General features: G+C 36.5%; 2 protein-coding genes across 2 annotated transcripts; both read left to right on the top strand.

Moving 5' to 3' along the window:
- The first annotated feature begins 16700 nt into the window (after positions 1-16700).
- On the top strand, positions 16701-21016 carry LOC143067172 (uncharacterized). The gene has a single exon (XM_076240266.1). The coding sequence runs from the start codon at positions 16889-16891 to the stop codon at positions 17840-17842; it is 954 nt and encodes a 317-aa protein (XP_076096381.1). The 5' UTR covers positions 16701-16888; the 3' UTR covers positions 17843-21016.
- Positions 21017-21774: 758 nt separating this feature from the next.
- LOC143067171 (uncharacterized) lies at positions 21775-25650 on the top strand. The gene has a single exon (XM_076240265.1). The coding sequence runs from the start codon at positions 22468-22470 to the stop codon at positions 24781-24783; it is 2316 nt and encodes a 771-aa protein (XP_076096380.1). The 5' UTR covers positions 21775-22467; the 3' UTR covers positions 24784-25650.
- Positions 25651-27090: the final 1440 nt, after the last annotated feature.

Here is a 27090-nt window from a genome sequence, read left to right on the forward strand (position 1 = left end):
GCTATGGGCCATTTTAAAGGCAATAAGTACCTCTTCCTCTGGTATCATTGCCCACGTGGAGAATCTCTTCGTTTGGCCAGCCGGCAATAGTTCATTTTCGAATTTGTGATATACCAGGGTACCCCCCTTATCCTTTTCTGACTAACTCGTACGGGTCTAGGGCATAAGTGCTATGGGCCATTTTAGAGGCAATACCAACCTCTACCTCTGGTATAATGGCCGATGTGGAGAATCTCTTAGTTTGGCCAGCCGGCAATAGTTCAGTTCGAATTCGTTGTATCCGGGATACCATACCCCCCCCCCCCTTTGAACCCTCTACTGACAAACTCGTACGGGTCTAGGGTATAAGTGCTATGGGCCATTTTAAAGGCAATAAGTACCTCTTCCTCTGGTATCATTGCCCACGTGGAGAATCTCTTCGTTTGGCCAGCCGGCAATAGTTCATTTTCGAATTTGTGATATACCAGGGTACCCCCTTATCCTTTTCTGACTAACTCGTACGGGTCTAGGGCATAAGTGCTATGGGCCATTTTAGAGGCAATACCAACCTCTACCTCTGGTATAATGGCCGATGTGGAGAATCTCTTAGTTTGGCCAGCCGGCAATAGTTCAGTTCGAATTTGTTGTATCCGGGATACCATATCCCCCCTTTGAACCCTCTACTGACAAACTCGTACGGGTCTAGGGTATAAGTGCTATGGGCCATTTTAAAGGCAATAAGTACCTCTTCCTCTGGTATCATTGCCCACGTGGAGAATCTCTTCGTTTGGCCAGCCGGCAATAGTTCATTTTCGAATTTGTGATATACCAGGGTACCCCCCTTATCCTTTTCTGACTAACTCGTACGGGTCTAGGGCATAAGTGCTATGGGCCATTTTAGAGGCAATACCAACCTCTACCTCTGGTATAATGGCCGATGTGGAGAATCTCTTAGTTTGGCCAGCCGGCAATAGTTCAGTTCGAATTCGTTGTATCCGGGATACCATACCCCCCCCCCCTTTGAACCCTCTACTGACAAACTCGTACAGGTCTAGGGTATAAGTGCTATGGGCCATTTTAAAGGCAATAAGTACCTCTTCCTCTGGTATCATTGCCCACGTGGAGAATCTCTTCGTTTGGCCAGCCGGCAATAGTTCATTTTCGAATTTGTGATATACCAGGGTACCCCCTTATCCTTTTCTGACTAACTCGTACGGGTCTAGGGCATAAGTGCTATGGGCCATTTTAGAGGCAATACCAACCTCTACCTCTGGTATAATGGCCGATGTGGAGAATCTCTTAGTTTGGCCAGCCGGCAATAGTTCAGTTCGAATTTGTTGTATCCGGGATACCATATCCCCCCTTTGAACCCTCTACTGACAAACTCGTACGGGTCTAGGGTATAAGTGCTATGGGCCATTTTAAAGGCAATAAGTACCTCTTCCTCTGGTATCATTGCCCACGTGGAGAATCTCTTCGTTTGGCCAGCCGGCAATAGTTCATTTTCGAATTTGTGATATACCAGGGTACCCCCCTTATCCTTTTCTGACTAACTCGTACGGGTCTAGGGCATAAGTGCTATGGGCCATTTTAGAGGCAATACCAACCTCTACCTCTGGTATAATGGCCGATGTGGAGAATCTCTTAGTTTGGCCAGCCGGCAATAGTTCAGTTCGAATTCGTTGTATCCGGGATACCATACCCCCCCCCCTTTGAACCCTCTACTGACAAACTCGTACGGGTCTAGGGTATAAGTGCTATGGGCCATTTTAAAGGCAATAAGTACCTCTTCCTCTGGTATCATTGCCCACGTGGAGAATCTCTTCGTTTGGCCAGCCGGCAATAGTTCATTTTCGAATTTGTGATATACCAGGGTACCCCCTTATCCTTTTCTGACTAACTCGTACGGGTCTAGGGCATAAGTGCTATGGGCCATTTTAGAGGCAATACCAACCTCTACCTCTGGTATAATGGCCGATGTGGAGAATCTCTTAGTTTGGCCAGCCGGCAATAGTTCAGTTCGAATTTGTTGTATCCGGGATACCATATCCCCCCTTTGAACCCTCTACTGACAAACTCGTACGGGTCTAGGGTATAAGTGCTATGGGCCATTTTAAAGGCAATAAGTACCTCTTCCTCTGGTATCATTGCCCACGTGGAGAATCTCTTCGTTTGGCCAGCCGGCAATAGTTCATTTTCGAATTTGTGATATACCAGGGTACCCCCCTTATCCTTTTCTGACTAACTCGTACGGGTCTAGGGCATAAGTGCTATGGGCCATTTTAGAGGCAATACCAACCTCTACCTCTGGTATAATGGCCGATGTGGAGAATCTCTTAGTTTGGCCAGCCGGCAATAGTTCAGTTCGAATTCGTTGTATCCGGGATACCATACCCCCCCCCCTTTGAACCCTCTACTGACAAACTCGTACGGGTCTAGGGTATAAGTGCTATGGGCCATTTTAAAGGCAATAAGTACCTCTTCCTCTGGTATCATTGCCCACGTGGAGAATCTCTTCGTTTGGCCAGCCGGCAATAGTTCATTTTCGAATTTGTGATATACCAGGGTACCCCCTTATCCTTTTCTGACTAACTCGTACGGGTCTAGGGCATAAGTGCTATGGGCCATTTTAGAGGCAATACCAACCTCTACCTCTGGTATAATGGCCGATGTGGAGAATCTCTTAGTTTGGCCAGCCGGCAATAGTTCAGTTCGAATTTGTTGTATCCGGGATACCATATCCCCCCTTTGAACCCTCTACTGACAAACTCGTACGGGTCTAGGGTATAAGTGCTATGGGCCATTTTAAAGGCAATAAGTACCTCTTCCTCTGGTATCATTGCCCACGTGGAGAATCTCTTCGTTTGGCCAGCCGGCAATAGTTCATTTTCGAATTTGTGATATACCAGGGTACCCCCCTTATCCTTTTCTGACTAACTCGTACGGGTCTAGGGCATAAGTGCTATGGGCCATTTTAGAGGCAATACCAACCTCTACCTCTGGTATAATGGCCGATGTGGAGAATCTCTTAGTTTGGCCAGCCGGCAATAGTTCAGTTCGAATTTGTTGTATCCGGGATACCATATCCCCCCTTTGAACCCTCTACTGACAAACTCGTACGGGTCTAGGGTATAAGTGCTATGGGCCATTTTAAAGGCAATAAGTACCTCTTCCTCTGGTATCATTGCCCACGTGGAGAATCTCTTCGTTTGGCCAGCCGGCAATAGTTCATTTTCGAATTTGTGATATACCAGGGTACCCCCCTTATCCTTTTCTGACTAACTCGTACGGGTCTAGGGCATAAGTGCTATGGGCCATTTTAGAGGCAATACCAACCTCTACCTCTGGTATAATGGCCGATGTGGAGAATCTCTTAGTTTGGCCAGCCGGCAATAGTTCAGTTCGAATTCGTTGTATCCGGGATACCATACCCCCCCCCCCTTTGAACCCTCTACTGACAAACTCGTACGGGTCTAGGGTATAAGTGCTATGGGCCATTTTAAAGGCAATAAGTACCTCTTCCTCTGGTATCATTGCCCACGTGGAGAATCTCTTCGTTTGGCCAGCCGGCAATAGTTCATTTTCGAATTTGTGATATACCAGGGTACCCCCTTATCCTTTTCTGACTAACTCGTACGGGTCTAGGGCATAAGTGCTATGGGCCATTTTAGAGGCAATACCAACCTCTACCTCTGGTATAATGGCCGATGTGGAGAATCTCTTAGTTTGGCCAGCCGGCAATAGTTCAGTTCGAATTTGTTGTATCCGGGATACCATATCCCCCCTTTGAACCCTCTACTGACAAACTCGTACGGGTCTAGGGTATAAGTGCTATGGGCCATTTTAAAGGCAATAAGTACCTCTTCCTCTGGTATCATTGCCCACGTGGAGAATCTCTTCGTTTGGCCAGCCGGCAATAGTTCATTTTCGAATTTGTGATATACCAGGGTACCCCCCTTATCCTTTTCTGACTAACTCGTACGGGTCTAGGGCATAAGTGCTATGGGCCATTTTAGAGGCAATACCAACCTCTACCTCTGGTATAATGGCCGATGTGGAGAATCTCTTAGTTTGGCCAGCCGGCAATAGTTCAGTTCGAATTCGTTGTATCCGGGATACCATACCCCCCCCCCCCCTTTGAACCCTCTACTGACAAACTCGTACGGGTCTAGGGTATAAGTGCTATGGGCCATTTTAAAGGCAATAAGTACCTCTTCCTCTGGTATCATTGCCCACGTGGAGAATCTCTTCGTTTGGCCAGCCGGCAATAGTTCATTTTCGAATTTGTGATATACCAGGGTACCCCCTTATCCTTTTCTGACTAACTCGTACGGGTCTAGGGCATAAGTGCTATGGGCCATTTTAGAGGCAATACCAACCTCTACCTCTGGTATAATGGCCGATGTGGAGAATCTCTTAGTTTGGCCAGCCGGCAATAGTTCAGTTCGAATTTGTTGTATCCGGGATACCATATCCCCCCTTTGAACCCTCTACTGACAAACTCGTACGGGTCTAGGGTATAAGTGCTATGGGCCATTTTAAAGGCAATAAGTACCTCTTCCTCTGGTATCATTGCCCACGTGGAGAATCTCTTCGTTTGGCCAGCCGGCAATAGTTCATTTTCGAATTTGTGATATACCAGGGTATCCCCCTTATCCTTTTCTGACTAACTCGTACGGGTCTAGGGCATAAGTGCTATGGGCCATTTTAGAGGCAATACCAACCTCTACCTCTGGTATAATGGCCGATGTGGAGAATCTCTTAGTTTGGCCAGCCGGCAATAGTTCAGTTCGAATTCGTTGTATCCGGGATACCATACCCCCCCCCCCTTTGAACCCTCTACTGACAAACTCGTACGGGTCTAGGGTATAAGTGCTATGGGCCATTTTAAAGGCAATAAGTACCTCTTCCTCTGGTATCATTGCCCACGTGGAGAATCTCTTCGTTTGGCCAGCCGGCAATAGTTCATTTTCGAATTTGTGATATACCAGGGTACCCCCTTATCCTTTTCTGACTAACTCGTACGGGTCTAGGGCATAAGTGCTATGGGCCATTTTAGAGGCAATTAAATGGACTGGTAATGTTGAGATTAAAGACTCTTATTGATCTCCGTAATTTTGAAGAATTATGTCATTGAAATAGTAATTGACAGTTTCTATTTTTCTGTTTATTATATTCCTTCAACAAACTATGTTTCTTGTTTTTCTGATCTTTTTAATTGTGTGATACTATCGTATGTATTGTATATTTTAGTTTTAGAATTGGACTATATTTGTAGACAACGAACAGATTATGGAATGCCCATATGACAATTAATTCCATTTAATTACCCTATATTTAATCATCTTGTTTTAATTACTATAGTTTACATTCATTCAATAATAACAACATTTTAATGTTCATAATTGTTTTGTGTTGTGTGAGGCAATGCAATTAAACTTTTCATTTACTTTCATTTTAAATGACGCGGACCTTGCAGAAGACACCTATTGGCTTACTATTTCCTAATTACTTTATATTGCTATAAATAGCATAACCATATTGGATATTAACAGCAAAAGTTATTTTATTGTCACAATCTAATAACTACCCAAAACATTTCATCGAACGCGGTTTTGATCTCATGAATATTATTGACGGCTAGCCTCATGAATATTAACGCCGGCTAGATCCACACTAGTTATTTTTTTAAGAGTGTTTGAAAAATAAGAAATGTGATGATTTTCCTGAACGTACCGACTATCTGCAGATTTTTTTTTGGTAATCTACATAAATGATAAATGTAAATGTGATTTCAAATGAACACTGCTATGCAAATGTGAGCCACACTTTTCACTGGATATTTTCTTTTCTATTAACACGTTTGCTATCAGTTAAAAAAAGTAACAGGATGGACAAAATCTGACACAAGCTGGCACACAATTTAAAAATAAAATTTTCTCAGGTGTTGTTAAGATTGCATATTTTGAAAAAATATTAACAAATCAATATGCTATTGGTTTTTTAAATTAATTTGCATTTGTTTAAACTTTTTTTTTCGAAAAGTTCAGATTCCGAATTTGTACTTTATTTTGAAATGACTGATATATTGTCAACTCAACTTAAACTAAATTTTGAAATGATGCGCCACTGAAGAAAGGCTGTATAGTTCTAAACCTAAATAAACAGCACTTTGGTACAATAAAACACTTGAGATCTTTGAAGAAAAAGCAAGGAAAAGGAATAATTAAAAGAAAGATGCCTTAGTAAGGAACCTTGTCAATCGTATTTATCTTTTGTGTATTTTGACAATTAGATGTTAATGGCAAATCACTAAATGCCTCCGTTGAATTCATTCACATACATTTTTATATGTTTCGGATCCGCCTAGTCGATTTATTTACCCGTCTATTATTGGGAACTATGTTGACCACTATACAAATTATCACGGTCTATTGGTTAATATCTCGTTGGGTTGCTGTCCCGTTGAAGAGGACCCTGCATCTCCATCACTGCACATTCAATAAGTTTATAAGAGATACATGAGAAAATTGAGAACTTCAAACCGAAATTCCAAAGTGCATGCCATAGAAGATCATAGTTGACTATGATAATGTATTTTTATAAGACTTCAATATAGCGTTGAGCTGATAAAATATTAAAACTTAAGAAAATGACTTTTTGATAAACAACGTTCGTGATGTCTTATAGGATATTACCAAACAAGAGCACTTCAACTGTAAAAGTGTATGTAACAAGTCTGGCTGTGGTGACACAATTGTTTCGAGTACGTGGTGACATGTACAAGTTAGATAAGTTATATGACCTGACTAGTCGATTCTTAACTTTGTGCTTCGTTTCAGACACACAGACAGCATACTACCCTTTTACCAACATAATTGAGATATACACGTACCAATTATCTTAAATGAGATATACACAATCTAATTATCTAAAATGAGATATACACAATCTAATTATCTAACATGAAATATACACGATCCAATGATCTTAGATGAAATATACACGATCAAATGATCTTACATGAGATATATACATAACAATGAATTTAGATGAGATATACACGATTCAATGAGCTTAGATGAGATATACACGATCCGATGATATCAGATGAGATTTACAAGATCCAATGATCTTTGATGATATATATACGATCCAATTATCGTAGATGAGATTTAAACGATCCAATGATCTTATATGAGATATACATGAACCAATTATCTTAGATAAGAAATACACCATCCAATGATCTTAGATGAGATATACACGATCCAATTATCTTAGATGAGATATACACGATCCAAAGATTTAAGATGAGATTTTTAACGATCCAACGATCTTAGATGAGATATATACGATCCAATGATTTAAGATAAGATATACACGATCCAATGATCTACGTTGAGATATACACGATCCAATGATATAAGATGAGATATACATGTACCAATGATCTTAGATAAGATATACACGATCCAATGATCTTAGATAAGATATACACGATCCAATGATCTTAGATGGATATACATGTACCAATGATCTTATATGAGATATAAACGTACCAATGATTTAAGATAAAATATACACGATCCGATGATATAAGATGTGATATACACGATCCATGACCAATGATCTGAGATGAGATATACACGTTCTTATGATCTTAGATGATATGTACACGTTCTAGTGATCTTAGATATCATGAGACTTACACGATCCAATGATCTAAGATGAGAAGTACATGATCCAATAATTTAAGATGAGATAGACATGATCCAATGATCTTAGATGATATACACGTACAAATGATCTTACATAAGATATAAACGATCCAATGATATAAGATGAGATAAACACGTAATTATGATCTTAGATGAGATAAACACGAATCAATGGTCTTAGATGATAGATACACGTATCAATGATCTTAGATGAGATATACAAGAATCAATTATCTTAGATCAATTAATATATAATTATATACTTTACCATTTTTCAGGAGGATGCGCGTACATCTTTGAGAAGATTGAAAGGAAAGCATGATACACATTTCTAGGTGTATTCAGTAACCAAACTTGAATTCTCAAAAAGGTCACTGCAACTTTAAATCGACAAAAACATGGTTAATGCAACTACTAATACTAGATCATTAAATTATATTAAAGAGCTTTGCTTATAAATAATATGTTTACAAATATAATACGAACGAGGATATTTTATCATAAATTAAAAACTGTGGAATTTCTGATTCTGAGACTCAAAAGAATTTGCTCAACAGAAGAAAATTACAAAACAAGAAGAGAAGAAATAAAAACGCACCTAAGAAAACGTGGATACAATAACTCGTCAAATGAAGTTTAATTGAAAAAAGTCGACAATTTTAAAAACCGAGAAGATCTATTACAGTACAAACCGAAGAAAGAAGAAAGAAAACAACAGGGTACCTTTAGTAATTACTTTTTCCAAAGCGCTTCCAAATGTACATTCATTTCTTAGAAAAAATCTTAAAATTCTCCATCAATCCGAAAGACTAAAGAAAATATTCCCCGATCCGCCTATTGTGGCATTTAAACGTGATAACAACATAAAAGACATTTTAGTGCACAAAAAGCATAATTTACTATTTTATAAACAAACTAATGGATGTGGACCATGTAGTAAACATTGTGCATTATGCTCACATATAAATGAAACCAAGGTATTTTGTGACAACACCGGCAAAGAATATACCATTCAGGGACAAATAAATTGTAAAACCGTAGGCGTGGTATATGCAATTAATTGTACAAAATGTGAAAAAGTTATATATGTAGGACAAACGGGTGATACACTATATCAACGAATGCTATTGAACTTTAAAAAATACGAACACAGAAAACAGAAGATCCAGTAGCCAACCATTTCATTCAGAACAATCATTCAATGACAAATTTAAAAGTTACCGCCATAGAAAGAGTATTTGGGACAGAAACTTACAGAAAAACCAAAGAAGCCTTTTGGATAAAAAAATTAAAAACTTTAGAACCTGAAGGACTCAACACAATGTATGAACGATAATAAAAATATTTATATTAAAAAAGCGAAAAACGCGGCAAATGAACGTCATAGAAGTTATTATAACGTAATGTATCCAAGCAATGTAATTAAGAGATAACTGTATTGTATTTGAAGCTTTAAGGACGTCCATCGGTAGTTTTACTGTCGCAAATTTAGTTTACCTGGCGACGCGGAGCGGAGACGGGTAAACGGGTATTTGCGACAGTAAAACTACCGATGGACGTCCGCAAAGCTTCAAATACAATACAGTTATCTCTATTCTAATGCAAAACAAGTTTATATTTAAATTTCAATCATTATTTCAGTGTAAAATGTTCATTAAAGAAAATTCCGCGAAAGGATGTTATGTTCTTTGGTCCCTACACTAGGACGTCATAGGTATGCTTCCGGCGTCAAACATAAACACCGGCCGTTTTCTGGCTTCTGTGCCGCTTCAGAATGTAATAAAGTTTGATAAAAAGAAGATTTTTAGGCGCAACAAGTGATTTTTTTGTTTATTATTGTAGAAATATCGTGTCAATACATTCCGAAATTCAAAATGTCGGCTTCCTTAGTTACAGACAAGGAGATAGAGAATTTTACGCTTGCTGTTATCCAATCAGAACATTTGTTACAAAATAATTGCATTAGAATTGTTGTTTCAATGTTGTAATTTATTCCAATGAAGAAGGCCGTAATGGCCGAAACGTATGGGAATTTGTGTTATAGTTTTTATTATACAATCATTCAGAGACTTTACATATATATCAAAATTGACAATACTACACAAACAGGAAAAATTATATGAGTCTGAAAGATTGTGTAACAATACCGATAAATAGATGGAAAACAAAACACTAAAAAGTGTTGAATATCATTGCACAAAGATGGAAAAACTGAACAGATGATATAAATTATACAATAATTGCAAATATTTCGGCTCAACAAATGGCCTTCTTCGGTGACAAAAGTTTTAACAATAATGAGATATAATGTATAAGGCGTAAACATAGATCACTAATAATACAGGTAAGTTTTGGTCGATTGATTTTAATCCAAAATCCTGAATATAATAATATAAACACTAGACTGTAAATTTAATTATTTCTTTCTATTGATTCCATCTGGATGGAGGACACCCAGTGTTTTTATCCAAAACCTCTCCCGATTTTCTCTTTGCCTATTTTGCCATGTACAATCCTGTTCGATCACAAGGATCTTCATGTGATCAAAATCTTTCAGATTGTGATCTGGTAACCTGAAATGTTGGCTGACAGGAATATACGGTTTTTTGTGAGGTCACTCCTGTGGCCATTGAGGCGTTTGTGAAATGGCTGCATAGGTTCACCAACATATTGGAGACCACATCTAGGACACTCAAGAACGTAAATCACGTTTGAGCTTTTGCAGTTGACATTGCAGAAGATCTTGTACGTCTTTTCTGTGGTCTAACTGTGAAATATTGATGAATGCTGCAATTGGTTGCAACATTTGCAGCGCTTATCCCCACAAGGCTGACAATTACCTACAGTATGGTTAGGTTTGGAAAGGTCAGCACGGACAAGTATATTTCTCAGGCTGTTAGGTTGTTTGACCTTTCCAGAGGCCTCTGTGAACGGGTGCGAGTTCACAAAGAACAAATTAAACACCCACAATACAGAAATTCGCCAATTAGTGCCCATCTTGACATTTGTGGTAAAAAGCATTTTCAAATAATGCCTATTTTTAAATGTAGACGGGATGAAGCATATAGAAAAGAGATGGAACGTTATTTTCATAACAACGTTCCGATCAAAATTAAATCCAGAGAACTTTTAATAACGAACAATGACGGAACGTCATAAACCTCCTTAACGACGTCGCCTATAGCGACACTACATCAGTTATCCTGAAGAGTCCCAATGGCAGGATGAAATCGATAGAATGGAACTGTTAACTTTTTACTTATTTTATTATTTTACTTAATGAATATATATATCTGCACATGTGAAAATTATTTTTTACGACTATATATAGATCTAACATTGTTGGGTTGATGTTTAGACGAGTTGTATATACATTATGTACACAGCCATGTATCACCATCATTGATGGCGATCCGATGAATACATCTGTTGTAGGGTTGTCACTGACGCAGACGTACTTATAAATATAATTATTTTCTGTGACTGTATCTTACATTAATTTGTAGGATCCTTTACTATAGATAATTTAGCTGATCTGTAACAATAACATCTTCATGCCTTATATATCATGTACTGCAGTACGCCGCTAGATTAAAACTGACGTGGAAAAGTAACACACGGCCAGCAAAAGCTCTTTTTTTGAGAGCCCAGGTGGTCGTGTGGTCTAGCGGGACGGCTGCAGTGCAGGCGATTTGGTGTCACGATATCACAGTAGCATGGGTTCGAATCCCGGCGAGGGAAGAACCAAAAATTTGCGAAAGCAAATTTACAGATCTAACATTGTTGGGTTGATGTTTAGACGAGTTGTATATATTTGCTTACGAACACGTTTCGGTGGCAAACTGTTAATGAAACACTTATGTTATTTATTCAATCTGATTCTGCAATATGCCTACGTACCAAAAGAATGGCACAAAAGTATGATTACCCTCCTGTATAAAGGTGATAACAAAAGCCGAACTGATACAAATTCATATCGGGGAATTTCGTAAGTACCAAGTATTACAAAAGTATTCGAAAAACTAACCGACATCAAGCTCTCCAGCATACGAACAGATTTTCCAAACGGACAGCAAGTATCGTATCAAAAGCTCTTAAGCAGCCTCAATGCGTCTTTTAATCTTCAAGAAGTAACTCTTCATCATATTGAAAAGAATGGGACTATTTATATTGTTTTACTTGACAGCACGAAAGCTTTTGCTACTGTTCAGCATGATGGACTTCGTTTAAAACTGCACGAGTATGGAGCTCATGGTAAACTTTGGCTTTTGCGTGATAGTATGTACACTAATCTGTATGGTGCCGTGTCTTCAAATGGTAAATTGTCTAAATGGTTTGAACTAAAGCGTGGTATTCGCCAGGGAAGTTCCTTGTCAGCTAAACTGTACTTGATCTTTATAAATGACCTTATAAACGAACTAGAATCTTCAAAAGAAGGTGCATTCTTTCATGATCCTAATGCTAGCTCTCCAGTTCAGGCATACGATATTGCTATTATTGCTACAAACTGCGTTTCGACACAACGGATGGTAACAATATGTGAGAACTATAGTAACATGTGGGGTTTCACGTTTTCACCAGCAAAAAGCAAATTATCACAATTCGGTAAACGCAGGACTTCTACTCCAACATATCTATATCAAGAACCGATCAACTATGTAACTTCTGCTCGACATATTGGTATTCAACTAGATACATCTTTAAAAACAATGGACATAACTCTTAAAGCTTGTCGCACCTTAAGCTTGCACTCGACAACGACATCAGTTATACGCCTTGGAATACACCCAGCCATTGTAAATCCAATTGTATGCGCAAAGAGTAAACGTCAGCTCTGCTATCCGAAAGCACTATACGGTTGTGAACTCTGGGGAAAACTTACCTGCACTGAAATACTAATGCTTGAAAGAACTCACCACTATATTTGTAAATTTATACAAGGTTTACCAAGAAGAACAAGAAGCGACATGTGTGTGTCATTGTTAGGATGGCTTTCAATTGAAAGTTTTATATGTGAACGAAAACTGTTGTTTTTTGGAAGAACATGTCGCCTTCCATACTCAGCTGTCTCATTCCATATTCTTCTCCGTAGACTCATTGATGCTAGATATAATCAACATGACATCAGATCAGGTTTCGCTTGTGACATTATTGAAAATACTCACAAAATATGGTTTATCGAAATATCTAGATCAGTTTCTTAATGATGGACAATTCCAAAGTTCGGCAACATGGAAATCGGTAGTCAAGCCGTCAATTTACCAGGTTGAGGTAGTAAAGTGGCATCATCGTATGGCAGTGGATCCTGATTTTGTTGTTTTTTTTAAAAAGACATTCACTCGTTTTGTGTACCGCATGCGGCGTGGAGAGTAGCACTACGTCACCCACTGATGCGCATACAGGCCCATTTTGTAACATCAACGTGCTGTCTTATACGCGAGAACTTACAAAACAACAGAATACTACAACTGCGATAAATGTGGTAAACTTTTTGATGATCCTTGTACTCATGCGATACTATCATGTGACTATACAATTGATGCTCGAGATCAATTTTGGAGGAGTGTTATAGACATAAACCCGATTATATTTAGTGTTCACTTAGGAAATATGACTGAAAATAAATTGCTTAATTGTATTCTTGCCTGTGACACCGATTTTGATCTACAGAATAAAGAACGTGAACAGTTTAACTTCATGTGTGTGAACTTTATCTACAATTCTTGTAAATTGTTACAGAACCGCAACTGCTGCTAGAAGTACATAAATTAAACTATCTTCAAAGAAACTGTAATGAACATATGTAAATAATTGAACTTTTCGTCGTGATCTCGTCTTTATTGACTGTCTCTGTGTAAATCATAACTCATGTTGTTTGTATATGATTAATCAAGTTGTAATTGTCTTTGCTTTGTTTCATACTCTCCAATAGGAGGCAAATAAATTATATATATATATAGTATAATCTTTCTAATTTTAATGCCAAATTAGATTTTTACCCAATTTCACGGTCCATGGAACATGGAAAATGATTGAATAGGGCATCCGTGTACTTTGGACACATTCTTGTTGATGGCTTAATCAGTTAAAATCTTTCACTTAAACTAGTTGAATTAACTGAAAAAGACACTTTTAAAAGTGTTTAAAAAGTGTCAAGATTCTTTTGTCAGATGAACCTGAAAGTCCTGAAATTTGACGTCAAAATCGGCCCTTACCGGACCTACTCCTTTGCAGCAAATAAGTTTAGGCGTTGTCCTCTAAATCCCCTTCTGTTATAATTATAGATATAACACTAATTTACCATTTAAAGAGCAGCAAGGTCCTTTTTGTCTCAGATTGAAAATTATCCCATAACATCAATCATACCACATATTTTTATCTTTATATTGTATATGCTATAAACATGTTAGCAAAGCATTACAAATTAAAGACAACAAAAAATACGCTAATAAATTCGATAAGATCATGTATTCTTTAAGACCAAAATAGGATTTGTAGGAAAGTGCCTAAACTAATTTGCTGCAGCAGAATACATGACAAATAGACAAATTTAGACAACAGAAGTTAACCACCAAATGTACCGAGACACGAGTACTAGAACTTATATACCAATCAGTACAACACAACAAAAATTGCATGAAGGTAAATACATATACTTTCATAGAAATGATATGTTTGTATTCAATTCGAACATTTTATTGTTCTACATTGGACAATTCAAGTATATCTTATGATTATCCTTTGTAATAAATTCCATTTTTTTTTTAAGAATGTGTATTTAGAATTATCTTAATTTTTTGTATGAGAATAATGTTCCTTGTTTTCCGTGCGAACATATTAAATTAAAACAATTCTTGATATGACAAAAAGGAAAACATATGGCCAGGAATATCTGACAAGGATCTCAATTAAGGACTAGGTCCTAACAACCACTTAACCTTTTATATAATATGGTACATAGACTCAGCTGTGTAATTCTTTTCAAAGCAGAACCAAATGCATTGTACAATGAAAGTTCCAACCATGTACTTGGGTCCGAAGCTGCACATAACTCATTACAAACAAAGATTTATTTCGTTTCAAGCCATTGTTTCCCTACTAAACTATGTATTCTACTTACTAGTACACTTGATACAATCAAAAACCTCAGCTGATAAAAAATTGTTCAAATAAGGCCTTTGAAAATAGTGGAATAAATTGCTTTTAGAGTGTCAAAATTCGTTCGAAGTACTTGATAAATTGCATGCTTATAATTGGTGCTTTTGATTTTTCTTTGCCTCATAGTTTTATTAAGAAAAATTCACACACCTCATTAAATGGTCATTTAGAAAAAGTCAGAATATTCAAACTCTTTTAGGTCACTTTTTTTATTAGCAACAAAGGGAGCTTTAGTCAATATATATAAACAATACACCAACGTTTCTTCAGAACTGCTGAAAACATTTTTGTGTTAATGTCTGAAAACTGGAAAATCACCCCTTTTTAATTAATAAAACCCGTTAAATCGGAAACGTAAAATCTAAAATATATAAAAATTGAAAGTTACCTCATGTTAATAGATATAAACAATTCACCAAAATTCCTTTCTTTGTGAAAGCATTTTTGAGATATTATCAGAAAACTGAAAAAAAACCACCAATTTTATTGAATAAAAACCCATTACCCAGAAACTTAAAATCTAAAATTTATAAAAAAAAAACCAAAAAAAAACAGAAAGGGAGCTCACGTCAAAAGATATAAACAATTTCACAAAGTTTAATGCAAATGGTTAAAGAGTTTTTGAGTTAATGTCCGACATGTTGACAACAGACGGAAAACACTATACCATAATACGTTCCGTAAACGAGCGTATAAAAAATATTATAATATATTGAGTAGTAATTTAAACACATTCTAGATACATAAATTAATACTAAAAACATAGTAAAAAAAAAATGGAATGCATTACAAAGGATTATATCCGTAATAAGAAATACTGATTTGTCCAAGTGTGACAGTGAAAATTTAGGTGCAACTTCATGCCTCAACAGCTGCATTCAAACTTTAATAATTTAGAGAAATTTGTGTTATTTGTTTTAAATTATTATGTTTTATATATGAACTTTTTAGTATGAAAATCTTTTATACAATATTTATGAATTAATATAATTTAAAGTTATATATGTGACAGTGAAAATTTAGGTGCAACTTCATGCCTCAACAGCTGCATTCAAACTTTAATAATTTAGAGAAATTTGTGTTATTTGTTTTAAATTATTATGTTTTATATATGAACTTTTTAGTATGAAAATCTTTTATACAATATTTATGAATCAGTATAATTTAAAGTAAATTATATTATCTCATTACTTAATACTCATAGCCACGGAAATTAACATTTATAATCTTTAGCAATTTATCTAAAGACACAGGACAATAGATATAAATAAGTTTTATCTGGACAAAGTGGTATTACGTAATCTTGGGTCATTTACTTATTTAAGAATCCCAATAATCCGTTTTATGTCAAGAAAAGTTAAGGTGAGATTTTTGTTAGCGTCCCCCTATATGACAGGGGCCAGTCAAAGGATATTTTCTAATTAAACCTTTTGTTAGCTTTCAAAGTAAACCTTGTCGAACCTCACCTGAAAACTAAGCAGGAAACTTTGTTAACAAGCGTCAGTGTTGGTCAGTTTCATTCCGACCAGCACTGAATAAAGTTGTATTCTTAAAAGCTTGTTTTCATTACAGTCTCGCAAGCAGCAGAACATCAGCAAACATACAAACAAGAACATCATCACTGCATTCAGTTGTCATAACCCCCAGAACATACCCAAAACCTCGTTCACAGCTTGGTGGAACCCTGAAATTTCCCGTCTCTACCGATGCCAGGGAGTGCAGAGTCAAAGAAGAAAGGATCAACGCCTTTGAACTTCTACCCAAATACAAGGTCCTTTGCAGCCACTAGCGAAGTTACAGATACAGTACCTACAGAAGACGAACCGAATCATATAGGTTTGATAAGCAATTCAAGTCATGACTCAGATGAACCAAATTTAATTAATCTAGATACACCAGATCATATTGATGTTATAGTACATGTTCAACAGGCTGAAAACCTGAATAATCAACCGTTAGAAACTTTTAACGAAATCATAGAACCAGAAAATCTTATAAACAATATAGAAACAAACACTGAATTAGATATAATGGCGTCTGCAGGTATTGCCCTTCCAAAATTCTATGATGAATTCAACAACATACCTGTAGAATGGTGGTATTTATTTGAATCTTTTAAAATATTCCACAATTTACAAGACGATAGAGCACTTGCTTCACTAGCATTTAGTTTTGATGGACAAGCTAAGATTTGGCTTCAATCACTTGCTCCAGAAGTTAGAGGTGATATGGCAGCACTAAAAGCAGCATTCATGCTAAGATTTTCGAACAATAAGTCAAATAAGTTAATATACAAATTGCAACAGTTACCGGGAGAAAATGGTAATGATTACCTAACAAGAGTGCAAAGACTCGCGATGAACACTGAATTAGGAGAAAGCACAATCGTTGAACTTGCCTTAAATGGACTTCTCCCACATCTAAAAGCATCAGTGACACAAAGTGATCCAAAAACATATAATGAATTAAGGCAAGCCATAGATATCGCTATCAACGTAACAGAATGCCACAATCACAGCGTACCATCAACAAAGGTTAACAATGTACCACATGTACCAGCAACTACAGAGAATCCTGCAACTGCTTCCGGAACAACTGACATTAACTCTTTACTTTCTTCTTTTATAGATTCCATGAAGACAGTTGTAAGGCAGGAAGTTATGGCTTTAACTCCAAACAGAGATAATCGAGAAGAAAGACAGTTCTCACAAGTGCCATGTAGAGGTTGTGGTAAGTCATGTAGTACAAGAAGGCAATGTCCTGCATACAATGTTCGATGTTTTAGCTGTGATAATATAGGTCACTACAAAGAGGTGTGTGAGCAAAACGACAGAAAAAAACAACAATATCAAAATAACAGGTATAGACATGATAGAAGACCACAACAAAACTCACAACAAAGAAGATCAAACTTTGATCAAGGTCGTATGAACCCTCAAAACCAACAATCACACAACAACTACACACAAAATAACGGCTGGTAGGGATACGCGCCTATCCAGAAATTGGGTAGGCATTTCTCAGGGGACAAGAAGGGATATGCCAAAAGACAAACAAACAACTCCCCTATTCCTAAAAAGTCAACAAGTTTAAGAATAAAGAAGAAGAAAACTCCAGGAGTTTTTCAATTAGTAACTTTAAATGTAAATAAAATTCAAATTGAGGTTTATGGCAAAAGTATAAGTTGCTTAGTTGACACTGGGGCAGCTATAAGCTGCTGTTCTAAAAACTTACTTAACTTCTTGGGAATAGGCAAAGATAAGCTACAAAATTCAAACTTAAAAGATGCTATGGGAGTTGGTGGTAATGTCCTTCCTATTTTAGGTGTGATATCTCTTCCTTTAGTCATTGGCAATAATTCTTATTGGAATGATTTCTATGTTTTTGAAAATGTACAGCAGAGCATATTACTAGGCAATGACTTTCTTTTACCCAACAAGGTAGATATTTTGAATTCAGTTGGATCTGTTTTCTTTCCTGACAAAGAAAACAACACAATCAATACTCTAGAGTTGAATTCAGGGCTAGCTAGAACTGTTAGTGGAACAACAATTCCACCTTTTCACCAGGCTGACATACCTGTTACTATCTCAAATGTGCGAAATCAGGTTGCTCTTTTAGAACCATTGCCTTCTCTTCCAGAAAAGTCACTTGCAGGAGCAAAATGTTGTGTTTCCCTATATGAGACAAACAAGTCTATTCTTAGAGTCATGAACCCCACTAAAGATGCAATTTATCTCCCTGCCAATTATGTAGTTGCTTCTGTGTCTGCATTGCATCCTGAAATGGTACTACCAATGTCCACTTCCTGTCACCAGTCCCCACCAAAAATACCAACACAAAATGAGAAATGTGAAGAAGAGTATTTAGACTTTGATTTAAATAATGCTGACCTTAGTTCGGAACAAAAGCAACTCCTGAAATGCTTTCTTAATAGGAATCGTCAAGTATTTGCCAAAGATTTAAGTGAATTAGGTCACACTCACCTGTATAATCATGTCATAGATACAGGTAATGCCTTGCCAATCAAAAAGCGCTTTTATAGACAGTCACCACAAGTTTTAGCAGATATGAATAGACAGATTGATCAAATGTTAGAGTATGACATTATAGAAGAGTCAGATAGCGAATGGCAAAGCCCAGTAGTCATGTGTAAAAAGAAATCAGGGGAATTAAGGTTCTGTGTAGACTATAGGGCCGTGAACAAGATTAGTCGCCCAAAGTTTTTCCCTCTTCCACGTCTAGAAGATGTATTTGATGCCATAGGTCAAGCAGACGCGAACATTTTTAGTACTCTGGATCTCTTGTCAGGTTATTGGCAATGTGGCCTTGACCCTGAAACCGCACATAAAGCAGCCTTTGTCACCCCCAGTGGAGTATATCAATGGAAACGTTTACCATTTGGTTTGGCCTCAGCCCCATCCTCTTTCCAACATCTGTTGACTCAGGTTCTAAGAAACCTAAACTACAAAATTGCTCTGGTTTATGTAGACGACATTTTGATATTTAGCAAGTCCTTTGAGGAACATTTGAATCATCTCCAGTTGGTTTTTGACAGGCTCATTTCTGCAGGTCTTACTCTCAAGCCCAGCAAATGTCTTTTTGCTCGTCCTGAGGTGATATATCTTGGTCATAAGATTTCAAAACAAGGGGTCCAGGCAGATATTTCTAAAGTAGAAGCTGTTGAGTCATTTCCTGTCCCAAAAACTGAAAAGAATGTTCGATCCTTTCTAGGCTTAACAAACTATTACAGGAAGTTCATTAAAGGGTATAGTCACCTTGCAACTCCACTAAATAGACTCCTCAGAAAAGATGTTCCATTTGAATGGTCAGAAAAGTGTCAAAAGGCATTTGACCAACTCAAACAATCTCTGTGTTCATCACCTATATTGGCCTATCCTAATATGTCAAGACCATTTATTCTTACTACTGATGCCAGCGGCTCAGCTATTGCTTATATATTAGGTCAATTGGACTCTGAAGGTCAAGAAAGGGTGATTGCATATGGAGGTCGTTCTCTGTCTGAAGGTGAAAAGGCATGGCCAATTAGTGAATTGGAATGTCTTGCTGTTCTTGAAGGAATCAAGACTTATCATGTTTATTTAGCAAACAGTCATTTCAAAGTCTATACTGACCACCACTCACTCAAATGGTTAAGTTCTATCAAGCAGTCGACAGGTCGTTTGGCAAGATGGTCAGTTCTATTGCAAGGTTATAGTTTTGATATCTGTTATCGGGAAGGCAGTAAAAATGGAAATGCTGACGGTTTGTCTAGAAGAGAATACTCTGTTACTCAGTCCTCTTCAGAGCCTGAAGACGTTATCCCCTCTGTAGATCTAAACCTAGTTTCAGTTGAACAAGAGACAAATGAACATTTACAAGTAACATTTCTGTACAATTCTTGTAATTCACCAACCCCAACAATCATGGAGATCACCACTGGCAATGCCACAGAACAACCAGTTCCAAGCACAAATGAAAAACATCCAGAACAAATTACTGAAGTTATTCCAGAGAACGTTGGTGAATCCCAAAAAGAATGTCATGATTTCAAACACATTTATGGTTATCTTGAAACAGGTGTTCTTCCAGAAGATAAAAAGTTGGCGACAAAAGTTTTCTTAGAAGCTAGTCAATATGCCTTACTAGATGGTATCTTGTTCCATTTCTATCAACCAAGAACAAGAGGTAGAAAAAAGGATATCTTTGTTAAACAACTTGCCTGTCCTCGTCAGTTTCGAAATGACCTTCTTAAATCTTATCATGAGTTGGGACACTTTGGTTTTGACAGAACTTATCTTGCTATCAAACAAAAGTACTTCTTTCCTGGAATGTATCAAGCAGTCGCAGATTTCATTCGTGGTTGTGATTCTTGTCAGAGAGCAAAGCCACATGCTCATGCTAAAAGAGTTCCTTTAACTCCCATGCCTATTCTGGACACTTTCTCACGATGGCATATTGATCTAATTGGTCCATTCAAAGAGACAAAATTGGGTCATAAATATATCCTTATTGTGGTTTGTGCTTTTAGTAAATGGACAGAGGCTTTTCCAGTTAGGTCAGAAACTGCTGCAGACATTGCAGAGGTTCTTCACAAAGAAATCTTCTCTCGTTATGGAAGTTGTTCTAGCTTAGTCTCAGATCGTGGCCAAGGGTTCATGAGTAAACTTGTGGCAGCGGTTACACAAATTTACAATGTGAAACACTATTTCACAAGTTCTTACCATCCACAAACAAATTCTGTCGCTGAACGCACCAACAAAACAGTAATTCAATGCTTGAAAACTATAGTAGATGAAAATCAGTCAAATTGGGCTGAACTTTTACCTGGAATACTCATGGCTTTTCGAATGTCTCCTTCAGCATCCTCAGAATTTTCTCCTTATCACCTACTCTTTGGCAAAGAAATGAACTTACCAGTAGACACTACTCTTCTTCCAAAAACTGACTTAAACAAGAACCTGAAATTTCACATTGAAAATATTCTTGATTGTCTGAAGATAGCCAAAAGATGTGCAACTGACAACCTTCAATACTCACAGGAGAGGCAAAAGTCACATTATGACAAGAATACTGCATTGCCACAGTTTGAAATACAGGACCTTGTCCTTATGCACAATCCCAAAGTTCCAGTTGGACTCTCTTCTAAGCTTCATAGGAAAAACAATGGTCCATTCTACATTGTTGCAAAAGGACCTAACCACACATTCAAGTTGCGTCGTTGTGAAGACAATAAGCTTTTAAAAAGCATGATCAATTCAAACAGATTGAAGAAATACATTCCCCCAGATCATCGCCCAGATCAAAACGCTCCTCCCCCAGATGAACCCCGCCCAGACCCCCGAAGGACAGAACAACCAAATTTTCAACAACAAGAGCCCAATCAAGATCCTAGTCAAAATAGTCAAACCAATATACAAGATAGTGATGAACCAGTTGAAGATAATTCAAAACAATTTTATGACATTGAAAAACTTCTACAACGTAGAAAGTACAAGGGTGAACCTCAGTTCTTAGTCAAGTGGGTTGGTTTCAAAGAAAAGACTTGGGAACCAGAACAGAATCTTCCCATTCAATTAGTTCGTCAATTCCTGGCGACCAAAACTCAAGGAGGTAAAAGAAGAAAAAGGTCCATTAGGGACGCTGGTCTACAAGACCCAACAGATTAAAAAGTCATGTCCAAGTCAGACTTCTAGGTCAATCAACTCAGTCATTGAGTTCATTATAGCCAAAATTGTTCAGTTCTTTCAATTCGGTCTTATTTTTCATAGTGCATGCATATGATAAATTCATATAAAATGATAATACTCCATAGTAAAATTGTATTTCTCTAATGTACCCTTGTTATCTACACATGGACTTGGCATAATTTAGACTCATCTACTCTAGTTATTCTTCAATCTTTTGTTTCTGTGTGGTGTTTGTCAAAATTATGAGGTTTCTCATGTAAATAGTGCTACGAGGGAAGAGCTCTCCCTTAACCGACTCACACTTCACATCTCTTTACATTCTTTCTTTGTTTTCTTTAGGTGCTTTGAGTTATGCCACAGTTTTTTCCTGGATTCTCTTGGTTGGCATATACGCCGTAAATGCAGATGGAGAAGTACAGATGCACCGCATCAACTATGGAGTAACTTTTGCTAAGGAAGCAAACATTGTTTTCGGTAGTGAAAACTGGCTTCACACTTTTGAGATACCTCTTCCACACAAGATATCGTCAGTCCAGTTCCCAAGATGTGATATAGTGCACCAGAATTGTCACATTCTCAATCAAGTTATTTCACAGCTATCAGCTGTCCGAACAGGAGTCACAGCAAATATAAATAACACTATAGATGTTATTCGTAGATTAGTTAAGAAAGCCGATTTCAACTTAGATACCCGTTCCCAGAGTAGAAGTAAAAGAGGGCTTTTTGATTTTATAGGATCTATTTCTCGTTCTTTATTTGGAACCGCTACAGTAAAAGATGTCCAAAAGCTAGCAAGACATATCAATATATTGGCTAAAAGAAACAATAAGTTTGCAAAAGCTATGTCACACCATGATGAAGAGTTATCATCATTCATGACAAATACTGACAGTCGTTTCAGTAACGTGATGCGTGGTATTCAGAAAAATTATGACAGTATCCAAAATGTAACTTTTGAAACTGCAAAATTTGTCGCTCACTTTGAAGATGTTAGTCTTAAATTATCCAACCTGTTTATTGATCAAATGAATGATAGTTCTGTAATTACAAAATATTTAGAGGAATTGAACATTGGAATTCATGAAATGGTGAAAGGAAAATTATCCCCCTTTCTAATTTCACCCAAAATACTTAATGATGCAATCAAGCACATTAAACTTATTCTTAGTGACAAGTTTAAAGGTTTTTATCTACTGAACTCAGATCCTGCATATTATTACTCAGAATGTAACATGTTGTTTGCCAGAAAACATTCCACTTTGTATGTAACCGTAAAGTTTCCTATATCTACTTTTGCTTTTCCACTGTATTTATACAAAATAACTTCATATCCAGTTCCTGTAAATGTTACAAGTACCCATGCAACTCAGATATTAGATTTACCAGAATATCTTGTCGTTACACATAATAATCAATATTATGCATCACTGTCTTTTGATAAGTTGAGATCTTGTTCTGGAACAAACACATTATATTGTTCTCATAGTTTGCCTCTAGTATCAGCTGTCAAAACTAATTGTATATCGTCATTATATTTCAACGCAAAATCAGATATTCACAAACAATGTGATTTTAGATTTCTGTTAAACGCAATACAACCTTCAATAGAACAAATTTTTGACAACACACTTTTAGTTTATAAAACAAACACACTTGCATTTGAGTGTCAGAACAAACACAGCATTGTAAAAGGCTGCAACTTTTGCTTCATTCACATTCCATGCAGATGTTCATTATCTACCGACTCAATTTTTGTTCCAAAGAAAATAGAAAATTGTCAAAACAACACAGACACTATAACGGTATTACACCCAGTGAATCTTGCACTTATTCAACATTTCTTTTCACATGAAACATACAACTCTATTTTAGGAGATACTGTTTTTACTAAATCTATAAAAATAGACATTCCAAAAATTCACATTTTTAACCACACATTTTCGAACATTCTGGCACAGGATAAAATTTTACATCTAAGTTTAAAAAGAATTGCGAAGGCAACACAAAAAGAACGTACAGTATTCACATCACTGTCTGAACCACTTCTTGATGGCAAAATTACAGTAGACAATTCATGGCTTGATCTCAGTACAATTCTTGCTATGGTAGCATTAGGTCTGTCATCCATTTTAGCAATTGTATGCTTCACACTCGTCAACAAAGTTCGCTTACTCACAGCCACAGTACTTCTTTTACAAAAGATTCCACAGGCACAAAGTACATCCATCGCTTCAACAATTCCATCATTTATTTACAAACAAATTTCAAAAACTACAACTCCAAGTACCATTGAAAACATTTTTAACACTCAGTGCAATCCATGGCCTTTTGTTATATTATCCATAATAACTACACTTACATTGACAATTTTCACATTCTATTTTTACAAAAGATCTACAAATAACAATCATACTAAAGTCGTTCTTGAAATCACAAATGGACTATCGTGCATCACCATACCACTAGTCACGTTATCACTTTGTCCTACAGATTGGGACATAAAGGTACCAGATACAATTACTAATATGACAATTTCTGGATTTTTCATTACAAGGTTACATGCAGACTGGCATGATTTTTGTATTCGTGGGACGAATACAAAACATGAAATTCCACTACCTGAATACATTTCAATCAACCCATACACTGCGAGAAAAATACGAAAAATATTAAACACACCATTCTTCTGCCATATTTTGCTTACACACCACAACCATTTTATGATATTGAAATAGAATTTATAATTTATGTAAACCTGTATGCAACAGAACAATGCCTTTTTGTATTTTCATGACTTATGATAAACTCTCAAAATAACTTGTGTAGAATATCTTCCTTACAAAAAGGGGAAATATTTATTTTTACTTTTGGATTTATCTATAATTTTGTTTTTCTTCGGGGTCGAAGAAATTTTCGACCGGGTGGGATATATGTGACAGTGAAAATTTAGGTGCAACTTCATGCCTCAACAGCTGCATTCAAACTTTAATAATTTAGAGAAATTTGTGTTATTTGTTTTAAATTATTATGTTTTATATATGAACTTTTTAGTATGAAAATCTTTTATACAATATTTATGAATCAGTATAATTTAAAGTAAATTATATTATCTCATTACTTAATACTCATAGCCACGGAAATTAACATTTATAATCTTTAGCAATTTATCTAAAGACACAGGACAATAGATATAAATAAGTTTTATCTGGACAAAGTGGTATTACGTAATCTTGGGTCATTTACTTATTTACGAATCCCAATAATCCGTTTTATGTCAAGAAAAGTTAAGGTGAGATTTTTGTTAGCGTCCCCCTATATGACAGGGGCCAGTCAAAGGATATTTTCTAATTAAACCTTTTGTTAGCTTTCAAAGTAAACCTTGTCGAACCTCACCTGAAAACTAAGCAGGAAACTTTGTTAACAAGCGTCAGTGTTGGTCAGTTTCATTCCGACCAGCACTGAATAAAGTTGTATTCTTAAAAGCTTGTTTTCATTACAGTCTCGCAAGCAGCAGAACATCAGCAAACATACAAACAAGAACATCATCACTGCATTCAGTTGTCATAACCCCCAGAACATACCCAAAACCTCGTTCACACAAGACCGAATTATTTTAATATTTCATTTACTGTTATCTGTTTTTGTCCATTTTAATTCCTTGTTATCTGTTGTGAGCCAAATCAATTTGCTGTTTTGCTGTTATTGGGACCCCCTTGCCCCCCCCCCCCCTCATACCAGCTTGAAAGATAAGTTTCCTAGGAAGGGCTTATCATGGTTCAGTGAGATACATGTAGATATTGATTTACTCGTCTATATATATATGTAGCTATGCTCGTGCAAAATACTATTATGAACTGTAAAATATATCTGATTAATGAAAATACAAGTGTGTATGTACTTATGTGTGCTTTAGCGTGCAAGAACTAATTATGAGATGCATTAAGTTCTAAAATCAGAAATTTATTGCAATATGTTCACTTCCTTTGAAATCTGTCCTCTGAAAATACGAATAATCGGTTTGAAATTATATGATGATAATATAATCTAACACTGGTGCTGAAAGTTTAACTTAGTCAATGAGTACTGATACAGGGACGCCTCCTCCTCGTTGTCTCTTTGACACATTTCCCATTTCCATTTCAATTTTATTAAGATAAATTCATTTAAATTTGAATTTCACTGAAATCATCCACTCTGATTTATTTAAACATGTTTTAAGTATATAAATGTTGTAAGGATTGGTGTTCAAATAGAATTATGTTAAACATTCGCAGTCGTTCTTCTTGTGATATGAATTTTGATTTCATTAACTGATACTTGATAAAGAGGTTAATATCATATAATGTACTTTAAGAATTATACTGAAGGTTTAAGTTAGTTTCTACAAATATCAGTCTGTGACTTGACTAAATGATAATTTTGATTCATCCTATATTACTGCTTTCATTATATCTGTATTACATATAATTTGTCGGGTACATGTACAGACTACCAAATGAAATGGGAAGTTAGTGACCCTTAAGAAGGACATTCAATTTATTAATAAGCATATCAGACATATTAAATTCAACTAGAATGAACGGATTTTTCACTTATAAAGTCTGATTTTATTTATCTTTTAATTATTACGAAGGTTAATCATTTAAAGCGTGCAAACATTGATAATTAGGCAACTGTCCAACAGATGTGTAATGATTGAACCTAGGAGTGGTATGGAGCTAGAAGTAGTGGTGAATGGTCAACAAACTGTCCATCAGCTGTGATGGTAAAAAGTCAGCTAACTGTCCATCAGCTGTGGTGGTAAAAAGTCAGCTAACTGTCCATCAGCTGTGATGGTAAAAAGTCAGCTAACTGTCCATCAGCTGTGATGGTAAAAAGTCAGCTAACTGTCCATCAGCTGTGATGGTAAAAAGTCAGCTAACTGTCCATCAGCTGTGATGGTAAAAAGTCAGCTAACTGTCCATCAGCTGTGATGGTAAAAAGTCAGCTAACTGTTCATCAGCTGTGATGGTAAAAAGTCAGCTAACTGTCCATCAGCTGTG

Source organism: Mytilus galloprovincialis, chromosome 3, assembly GCF_965363235.1.
Source record: "Mytilus galloprovincialis chromosome 3, xbMytGall1.hap1.1, whole genome shotgun sequence".
In the NCBI taxonomy this organism is placed as follows: domain Eukaryota; kingdom Metazoa; phylum Mollusca; class Bivalvia; order Mytilida; family Mytilidae; genus Mytilus; species Mytilus galloprovincialis.

Bases quoted from the DNA above. Each gene is read 5' to 3' on its own strand.
- LOC143067172 (XM_076240266.1), top strand. From the start codon at position 16,889: ATGGCGTCTGCAGGTATTGCCCTTCCAAAATTCTATGATGAATTCAAC.
- LOC143067171 (XM_076240265.1), top strand. From the start codon at position 22,468: ATGCACCGCATCAACTATGGAGTAACTTTTGCTAAGGAAGCAAACATT.